This window comes from Triticum urartu, chromosome 6A (genome assembly GCF_056163025.1).
Source record: "Triticum urartu cultivar PI428250 chromosome 6A, HENAU_Tu73, whole genome shotgun sequence".
Lineage (NCBI taxonomy): Eukaryota > Viridiplantae > Streptophyta > Magnoliopsida > Poales > Poaceae > Triticum > Triticum urartu.
The window spans coordinates 95,507,463-95,518,024 of NC_141878.1; the positions used below are offsets into that span (position 1 = coordinate 95,507,463).

A 10,562-nucleotide genomic window follows, 5' to 3' on the forward strand; every position below is an offset into this window, starting at 1 on the left:
GGGGATGGCGTCGGCGTCAGGCCGCGGACCAGCCTACGTCCACGTGGCTGGGGAGGGTTGGCGGCACGCGCGCGGCTGGGTGGGATCGGAGCACGACTGACAAAGAACGATTGCCGGCATAGATCATGCTCGATGCGGAGCCACGTGTCCCACAGCGGGGAGTCCACGGCATACCTCGAGTCGTTGACGAGGTCTGGCGGCGGTGGGCGATCTCCTCGCGTCGGGCGCGGTTGCTTACCGGTATTGGTGGGATGGGGACCCGATCCGCGAAGAAATGCCAGTTATTGGGGAGGTGCACGTCGCGCCATGGTAGCAGTGTGCCCGTCTCCTAGTGACGCTTGCAAATCTCAGCCTTCACGTACAACCTCATGCCGGAGGTGGATGTGGAGGGGTGGAGCGGCGACGATGGCCAGAGAAAGAGCAGGCCTCGTGGTCGTGCCTGCCCTTGCGGCCGGAGATCCAATGCCATGAGTCAGGCCTTGCAGTCAGTTGCGAGGCCTGGCGACAACTTCGTTGACTGACTGGGACGAGGGCGACCGGGGACCGACCCCGGGCAACGGTCTTTTGCGCGTCTGCAGAGGGCCTTGCGGCTGGCCATAAGAAAAATGAAAAACAACGACTGTGGGCCAGTATGGATAGACAGGAATTTGTGGGGTATGGTGCCTATAGTTTCGGCGAAACCTGCGCGGCTTTAATTCTGTTGAGTTGATTGATGTGCACCTGGTTGGCCACGAGCCAAACGGACCACAGCGCCCATGTGTGCCTGCGAGAGCTGGTGATAAAGAAAGAAGTCGTTCGGTTCCAAATTAAAACAATAAAAAGTTGTAACAAGTCTGACACGAACAGTGTGTGGCCCGTGCTTGCTACCATTCGACGCGGGAAGCCCGTACGAACCACCGTGAATACTATATTCACTCCTCTGAAATACTCCTTTCGATCTTAGGCCTTGTTTGGATCATGGGGTTAGAGCTAGTTTGGATTAGTTGGAGGCTTAAATAATCTAAAAATATCTAAACAGGGAGGGTTAGAGTGGGTTAGTTCCATCTAACCCAACTATCTCGGTGAAGAGGTGTTTATTTGGGTTAGAGTGGGTTAGAAAATAACTCTAACTCTAACTATGTTAGAGTATCCAAACAGGGCCTTAAGAGTATCTACAACAGGACCCCTCGAACACGTCTCAAACGTGCAGGTAGGTCGCTCGGTCACGATTTTTTATTCAGACGAGCCTCTCAAACACCAAGGCTAACCTACATTCCCATTTCCAGCTCAAATATGAAGCGGATACGGGGCGCCCGGGCGCATCTGGCATGTTCGCCACGTCGGACCCGGCCCATGCCGACCCAACTGACCTCACATAAAATCCTTCATATCCGCTCGTCGGATCAAACCCTAACCACTTCACTCCCCTCCCCTTCATTCCTCTCTGCCACCCAAGCTCGTCTCCGTCTCCTTTCGGTCCTCTCCGGCATGGCGGGCAGCGGATCTGAGTCCTTTACCTCCGGATCGTTCGACCCCAAACTCATCCCGTGCGGCCCCAAGGAGGAGATGGCCGTCCGGCTTGCACTCCGCCGCGCCTAGGAGGAGACTCGTGGACGGCTGCGCTCGGACTCCATCCGTCGGGAATCCGTTGCTTCCGCCCAAATGGGGATGGATCCGGCGCTAGGCCGACCATAGTGCCTTGCCGGAGGCCGTGCGGTCCGGCTGGCGTCCGAACGCGCTGACGGGCGCGCAACGCCTCCGGTGGTGCCCCGAGCATGCGGACGCACCATAGGCCTCGTCCGACAAGGCCATGGCACGGCGTGCCCGCTGTGCATCGGGCGCGGGAGGCGGTGGCAGCCTCCGCGACGGCGGATGTCGGCGAGGTAGAGTCGCATTCTCCGGCGCCCCGTATGGCACATCAGCCCGGACGCCGCAACCGCATCGTGGTGGACGTCGGCGACTCGTTTCCGGATGGATCCATCATCGATCTGACGTCCACTGCCACCGTTCGGGTTCCGTTCTCCGACGAGAAAGAGTAGGGCATGAAAGACGGCGGAGTCTTGAGTCACGTGAGCCAGCTCGTGTCTCATGCCCTACCCTACCTTGTCGGCGACCGGCCCAACACTCTGAGGAGCGCAGCCGGTCGCCGAACATGGCCAGGGCGGAGCCGGGCGAGCGGGGAGCGGAACCGGACGAGCTCTGCGTAGATTATGTTTCATGTTGCATGTAATAATATGAATTTGAAATTTCTAATTTGAGGTATGCGGATGTGAAACGCGTTTATTGAGGGGTGATTGGTCATTGTCCGCGAACACGCCGGGGCGCGTCCGTGGGCGTTTGAGGGGTCGGATTTGCCAAGTCCAGCTGTAGATGCACCAAGTTGTAGTAGTCCATATTGAAATCTCTAAAAAGACGTATATTTGGAAATGGAAGAAGTATATGAATGATGTATATTAGATTTACTCGATGCAAACTTTGTAGATTTGACCCATTATACCAGAAAATACAATAACTTTCATAATATAGGCTTTCAAAAAATATCTTTAAATGTTACTCCCTTCGTCCACAAATATAAGATGTTCTAATTTTTTCTCGATTAAATATGTATAGATACTTTTTAATGTCTGTATTCACTTATTTTAGTCAGTATATGGTCCAGACAGGAATATGCAACATCTTATATTCTCTTTATAAACAAATGTAAGACGTGAGTATTTATGAACTCTAACATACTTCTGGATCAGATGCATGTAAACATATTTTTATGTGTTTGTTCACTTATTTCAATTTGCATGTAGTTCGTATTAATATATCCAAAACATCCTATATAGTACTTATTTGTAAACGGAGGGATTACCATCGAGAGTGGCGTTTTGGCTCCTAGGTGTAGATACACTATGAAATGTGTATAAAAACACATTTCAAAATGTTGAAAATTTTCGGAAAAAAAATCCCGCGTGTGCATCGGACATCCTACGTTCGCACACAAATTTTTCATGAAAAATGACATTTTTTGTGGCATGTATAAAAAAGATGGATAAATGCCTCGTGAATACCTGTAATCAAGCATAAATTTTTTTCCTTTCTACACAAGCCATAAAAAATGTCCTTTTTGATCGAAACTTGGTACACACATATAATGTCCGGACTTAGAGGCGGGATTTTTTCTCGATTTTTTCAACTTTTTGAAATGTATATTTAGACAATAGGTGCATGTGCACCTTTGCGCCAAAGTGAATTTCCCACTACGATCTAGCTATTCACATCTTGTAGCAAAAAAATGGGGAACATAACACATGCAAATTTCAAATAGTTGCAACCAAGGAGGTGTTTGTTTCGATGAGTGGTAACGTAAATGTAAAAGGGAACTGATTACACACTGTAACAACACTGGAATGGAAAAACCTTATTATGTTTGGTTCTACATTGTAAAGAAAACAAATCAAGAACAGATCAGATGGAGATCTGCAAGAGGAGCTTGATGGAGGAGGAAGAGATTGATCCAGAGATGGGCCTTGTTGCTCCTCGTCGGCGGCTTCGGCTGTACATCCTCGTCGGCAGCAGCGGCGGCGGCTGGCTGGCGTGGTTGTTCCTGACGACTGGATCAGGAGGGGAGGACCGAGGGGAGGCAGCGGCGCTGGACTCGAAGCGGGTCGATCAAGAGGCGGCGGCAGCGCTGGACTTGAAGGGAGGCGACGGCGGCGGCGATGCATGCATGCAGTCGAGGGAAGAAAGGAGTCGCGGGGGAGGAAGGCTGGGGGTGAGGAGCGCTTGAGGGTGGGAAGGAATTCTTTTCCAATGAGGGGTGGGGGGTATCGACTGATCACTGTCCCGGACCTGACTATACAAGGTCGCCACCAAACGCATGTAACATTATCTATTTACAACGTAAACAGGTGACGGACGAAAATTGCTGAGACAAACACCTCCCAAGATTCACCATCGAAAACCATTTTACATAAGGATAAAGAAGGAATCAAATAATTGAGAAGTACTACAACTACTCGATATGGCAAGTTGGCAACCGGCCGCCATAGATTGCTTCGAACTTTGGATGAAAACCATACAGTGCACAGTAGCTAGCAAATTAACTACTCCTTCTTCTCCTTCTCGAGCTTGCATTTCACCTTCTCGAACACCACGGCGGCCGTCGCCGGCGAGTCGATCTTCAGCTTGAGCTTGCAGGTCCCCGACAGCTTGTTCTTCTTCAGCTGCAGCGTGTACCGCACCTCGCCCGTGACCGCCACCTCCAGCTCGAACTCCCCGGTCTTGTTCTGCTCCTTGTACGCGGCGACGCCGGCGTTGCCCAGCGCGGCGTAGGCGCTGTCTGAGCCCGAGTCGAGGCGGTACACCCGGGTCTTCCTGGGGCCGTGCTTGTCGCCCTTGTCGGCGACCTGCACGCGCTCGAACTGCTGCCCGTCGAACTTGTACGCCGCCTCCAGCGGCTCCGTGTTCTTCATGGTCGTCGCCCAGTTCCGGTTGCGGACGACGAGCTTCAGGGAGAGGTTGTACCCGAGCGAGGTCACCGGGGTGGTCGCCAGCGCAAACCTGGTCAGCGAGGCGTCCTCGACGGTGATGGATGGCTGGACGGCGAAGCTGTAGGCGGCGACCATGACGGCGATGATGATGACAGCGACGACGGCGGCGAGGCACGCTAATGCCCACTTGCAGTCGTCCCAGCACTCGCCCAAGCAGTCGCAGAGCCCCATCGCCGGCGGGTTTCTTGATTCAGATCTTGGAGCCGGAGGGTGTTGGATGGGGGAGGAAGTTGGAGCTTGCTGGCATTGACTATGTAATTTGAACTCTGAGTCTGAGTGGGGTACTTATGGACTGGGAGGAACTAAAATACAGTTGCGCTCTTTGTTCTTACCCTGCTAGCTAGTCTCAGTATTTTGTCCGGAAATACTCGAGAGCGGACATGGCAATCGCTCAACAGAGAACACAAAAGAAATTGACGAAAGGCACAGACCGCCAGACTGCTCCCAGTTTCATTATTGAAATGAAAATTATAGTTTAACAGGTTGGATGAGGGGCTACAGCTGCACAAAACCCACTAAACTTTACGAGAGCAACTCAACGGCTACTCAGCCTTTCATTACAGATAAAGACTGCAAAATTTTCTTCTGAGACGTACAGTTGAAGACCCTCACGTGTATCGCACGCATGCATACGCTACCCTATGAACATCTTTAACAGCATCTTCAGCCGTTCGGCCTCCGGACTTGAAATAACACCGTCTAGGAATGTGCTGGCGAAAATATCAGCATGAGGGCGATTGGATTCCTAGATTTTTTTTGAAACTATGATGATTTTTATAGCAAATTCGAAAACTATACACCCTAATAAAGAAAAATCAAAAGTATCACCCCGTCGGCCTCTTGTTGGCCGAAAAGGGACTTTTCGGCCTCCTGCTGGCCGAAAAGTACTTTTCGGCCAACAGTTGGCCAAAGAGTCCCTCTTCGGCCAACACCTGCTCTACTTTTTAAAAAATTCATATCAAATAGGATTTTTAGTATTTTAATTTGATTCTTTTTGCATTAGATTAGAAATTTTATGAAGTTTCTGTAGATATCAAGTTTGACTAGATTTGGAAGTTTGAATTTAAATTTTCATGAATTTTCTCAAATCACTAGATTGCTTATAATTTGAGCTAGGAGTATTCTTTTTAGATGATTCTTTTTGCTACTGGTTCTTTGTGACTTTGTTTATCAGTATTAATTAATTGGTGAATTTTAGGATTATTTAAAATTAGGTTTTTACGTCATTCTCTCCCTCCATTTTCTCCCGCCATTTTATTTCCCGCCATTCTCTCCCTTCATTTACTTTCCCGCCATTCTCTCCCGCCATCTTCTTTCCCGACATCTTCTTTCTCGCCATCTTCACTTTTCAACTTATAAAACGAGCCTCATGGTGTCCACGATCGTAGATAACATCGTCTGACACGGTCTGTGTCTCCTGCGTCGGTGCTGCTGGTGGAGTGTGAAACATTGTCTGAGAGAAGTCATAAGTGTTTGCAGCTTCGTCATCATCATCGGAGAGTGTTTCACACTTATGACTTCTCTCACACAGTGTTTCACACTCCACATGAAGGCATCATCGTCATCCTCCGTCGATGCAGCACTCCTTAGTGTGGCGGGAGAGAATGGCGGGAAATAAAATGGCGGCAAAGAAAATGGAGGGAAAAAGATTGTGGGAAAGTATTTATTTTTCTTGTATAAAACGGCAATGGTTGTACAGGATTTACAAGGCACTTTTAAATATAAACTCCTATGAAGCTCAAAACAAGTTTTCTAGTAGGATAAAAGAAATAAAATACAAAAAAATACTACAAATAAAATAGCTACTGATAACTAAACAGGAACAAAAAGAATATGTCAAAAAACTAAAGAATTTTTTTTAAAGCAATTAAAATTAAAAGAAATAGCATAAAACCTAACAAACACTAAAACAGAACTGTTTTCATAAAAACCTAATTTTAAATAATTATAAAATTCGCCAATTAATTACTACTGATAAACAAATTCACAAAGAACCAGTAGCAAAAAGAATCATCTTAAAAAATACTCCTAACACAAATTATAGGCAATCTAGTTATTTGAGCAAATTCATGAAAAAAATAAATTCAAACTTTCAAATCTAGTCAAACTTGATATCTACAGAAACTTCATAAAATTTCTAATCTAATGCAAAAAGAATCAAATTGAAATACTAAAAATACTATTTGATATGAATTTTTTTAAACAATAGAACATGTGTTGGCTGAAGAGGGACTCTTTGCCCAACTGTTCGCCGAAAAGTACTTTTTGGCCAACGATTGGCCGAAAAGTCCTTTTTGGCTAACGGTTGGCCGAAAAGTCCTTTTTGGCCAACGGTTGGACGAAAAGTCCCTCTTCGGCCAACAGAAGGCCGACGGGGTGATACTTTTGATTTTTCTCCATTAGGGTGTATAGTTTTCGAATTTGCTATAAAAATCATCATAGTTTCAAAAAAATCGGATTCCCAGCCGCCGCCTCCAGGCGCCGATTTAGGTCCACTTTCAGCGCAAAATCAACCCGCTTTTCAGTCCATTTTCAGCGCAAATTGGCCCACTATCGGTGCAAATTGACCGATTTTGACCTGTATTCGGCGTGCTTGTGCACAAATTCAACATAAAGTTATTTTTTTATCACATAGTTCATCACAGAAAATCAATAAAAATCAAATAGTTCAACAAATAAAAAGTCGTATTTCATCACATGTCGAGCTAGGCGTTGCCCTTGAGCCTCCATAGGTGCTCCACCAGATCCTGCTGCAGTTGTTCATGCACCAGTGGGTCTCGGATCTCTTGACGCATATTGAGAAAGGCAGTCCAAGTTACCGGTAGGTGGTGATCAACTTGGGCAAAGGGACCCTGCTTGTAATATGATTGTCTCAAACACTGGCTCTTCCTGCTCGCTCTCAATGATCATGTTGTGCAAGATGACACAGCAAGTCATGATCTCCCACATTCGATCTTTTGATCAGGTCTGACCAGGGTACTGGTCAACAGCAAATCGAGATTGAAGCACACCAAATGCCTCCTTAGCATCCTTCTTGCAAGCCTCCTGAACCTTCACAAAGTGGGAGTTCTTGCCTCCTGGCACAGGGTTTGAGATAGTATTCACAAATGTGGACCATCTCGGATAGATGACATCTGCTAAGGTAGTATCCCTTGTTGTAGTGCCGCCCATTGACCTCGAAGTTCACTGGAGGAGAATGACCTTGAACAAGCTTGGCAAAGACAGGGGAGCACTGCAGTACGTTGATGTCATTGTGAGTTCCCGGCATATCAAAGAAGGAGTGCCAAATTCATAGGTCGTGTGTGGCCACTGCGTCAAGTACCACGCTGCAACCGCCTTTGGCGCCTTTGTACATCCCCTGCCTAGCAAATGGATAGTTCTTCCATTTCCAGTGCATGCAGTCGATGCTTCCAAGCATCCCTGTAAATCCTCTTGTTGCATTCTGTGCTAGGATCCGAGCAGTGTCTTCAGCATTGGATGATCGCAAGTATTGCGGTCCAAACATTGTCACCACTGCCGTGCAGAACTTGTAGAAACACTCAATGGTCGTGGACTCGGCCATGCGTCCATAGTCTTTCAGTGAATCACCGGGAGCTCCGTATGCAAGCATCCTCATAGTTGTCGTGCACTTCTGGAGTGAGGTGAATCCAAGTGTGCCAGTGCAATCCTTCTTGCACTTGAAGTAGCTATCGAACTCCCGGATGGAATTCACAATCCTGAGGAAGAGCTTTCGGCTCATCCGATAACGACGCTGAAATACTTTGTCGACGTGCAGTGGAGCATCGACGAAGTAGTCGGAGTAGAGCAAGCATAGCCTTCCAGTCGATGCCTGTTATTTGCCTTCAGCCGGCCTGGCGCCGAGCCACCTCGCCGCGGCCTTGAACTGCTCGCGAGCAGGACGGCCAAGGCGGTGAGGACCATGAGATGCTCTTCGTCCTGGACGTGGCATCGGCTTCCTCCACCAGCGGCGCCGTGAGCGCCTCCTCGTCGTCCGAGTCCATAGCCGAGCAAACAAATCGCTGAACACCTGGCGGGCATGGTAGGCGCACAGCCGCAGGTATCCCTGAAGGAAATATGCCCTAGAGGCAATAATAAAGTTATTATTTATTTCCTTATATCATGATAAATGTTTATTATTCATGCTAGATTTGTATTAACCGGAAACATGATACATGTGTGAATACATAGACAAACAGAGTGTCACTAGTATGCCTCTACTTGACTAGCTCGTTGATCAAAGATGGTTATGTTTCCTAGCCATAGACAAAGAGTTGTCATTTGATTAACGAGATCACATCATTAGGAGAATGATGTGATTGACTTGACCCATTCCGTTAGCTTAGCACTTGATTGTTTAGTTTGTTGCTATTGCTTTCATCATGACTTATACATGTTCCTATGACTATGAGATTATGCAACTCCCGTTTACCGGAGGAACACTTTGTGTGCTACCAAACGTCACAACGTAACTGGGTGATTATAAAGGTGCTCTACAGGTGTCCCCAAAGGTACTTGTTGGGTTGGCATATTTCAAGATTAGGATTTGTCACTCTGATTGTCGGAGAGGTATCTATGGGCCCACTCGGTAATACACATCACTTAAGCCTTGCAAGCATTGCAACTAATGAGTTAGTTGCGGGATGATGTATTACAGAACGAGTAAAGAGACTTACCGGTAACGAGATTGAACTAGGTATTGAGATACCGACGATCGAATCTCAGGCAAGTAACATACCGGACAAAGGTAAAAACGTATGTTGTTATGTGGTTTGACCGATAAAGATCTTCGTAGAATATGTAGGAGCCAATATGAGCATCCAGGTTCCACTATTGGTTATTGATCGTAGACGTGTCTCGGTCATGTCTACATAGTTCTCGAACCCGTAGGGTCCGCATGCTTAATGTTCGATGACAGTTATATTATGAGTTTATGTTTTTTGATGTACCGAAGGTAGTTTAGAGTCCCGGATGTGATCACGGACATGACGAGGAGTCTCGAAATGGTCGAGACATAAAGATTGATGTATTGGACAACTATATTCGGACACCGGAATGGTTCCGGGGGTTATCAGATATATACCGGAGTACCGGGGAGTTACCGGACCCCCCCCCCCAGAGGTTATTGGGCCTCATGGGTCCAATTGGTGCAAGAGGAGAGGCAGCCAAGGGGCAGCCGCGTGTCCCTCCCCTCCCAAGTCCGAATTGGACAAGGAAGGGGGCGACGCCCCCCCCCCTTTCCTTTCTTCCTCTTTCTCCTTCCCTCTCCTCTCCTACTCCAACATGGAAGGGGGGAGTCCTACTGCCGGTGGGAGTAGGACTCCTCATGGGGCGCGCCAAGGGTGGCCGGCCCCCTCCCCCTCCTCCACTTCTTTATATACGGGGAGGAAGGCACCCCCTAGACACACAACAATTGATCCCTTGGATTTCTTAGCCGTGTGCGGTGCCCCTCTCCACCATAGTCCACCTCGATAATATCATAGCGGTGCTTAGGCGAAGCCCTGCGACGGTAGAACATCAACATCGTCACCACGCCGTTGTGCTGACGGAACTCTCCCTCAAAGCTCGAATGGATCGGAGTTCGAGGGACGACATCGAGTTGAACGTGTGCAGAACTCGGAGGTGCCGTGCGTTCGGTATTTGATCGGTCGGATCGTGAAGACGTACGACTACATCAACCATGTTGTGCTAATGCTTCCGCTTTCGATCTATGAGGGTATGTGGAAACACTCTCCCCTCTCGTTGCTATGCATCACCATGATCTTGCGTGTGCGTAGGAATTATTTTTGAAATTACTACGTTCCCCAATAGTGGCATCCGAACCTGGTTTTATGCATTGATGTTATATGCACTAGTAGAACACAAGTGAGTTCTGGGCGATACAAGTCATACTGCTTACCAGCATGTCATACTTTGGTTCGGCGGTATTGTTGGATGAAGCGGCCCGGACCGACATTACCCGTACGCTTACGCGAGACTGGTTCTACCGACGTGCTTTGCACACAGGTGGCTGGCGCGTGTCAGTTTCTCCAACTTTAGTTGAACCGA

General features: G+C 48.0%; 2 protein-coding genes and 1 pseudogene across 2 annotated transcripts; 1 reads left to right on the forward strand and 2 right to left on the reverse strand.

Annotated features, from left to right (window-relative positions):
- The window catches only part of LOC147964189 (uncharacterized), a 99,233-nt pseudogene extending 95,193 nt beyond the window's left edge, over positions 1-4,040 (forward strand).
- Positions 3,894-4,917, reverse strand: LOC125513775 (uncharacterized). The gene has a single exon (XM_048678965.2). The coding sequence runs from the start codon at positions 4,686-4,688 to the stop codon at positions 4,071-4,073; it is 618 nt and encodes a 205-aa protein (XP_048534922.1). The 5' UTR covers positions 4,689-4,917; the 3' UTR covers positions 3,894-4,070.
- A 2,561-nt stretch (positions 4,918-7,478) lies between these two features.
- LOC147964190 (uncharacterized) lies at positions 7,479-8,079 on the reverse strand. The gene is made up of 3 exons (XM_087529871.1): positions 7,840-8,079; positions 7,719-7,749; positions 7,479-7,594 (listed from the first exon to the last, which is right to left on the reverse strand). Exons 1-3 carry the CDS (start codon positions 8,077-8,079, stop codon positions 7,479-7,481), a joined length of 387 nt encoding a protein of 128 aa, XP_087385997.1.
- Between the last annotated feature and the right edge of the window lie 2,483 nt (positions 8,080-10,562).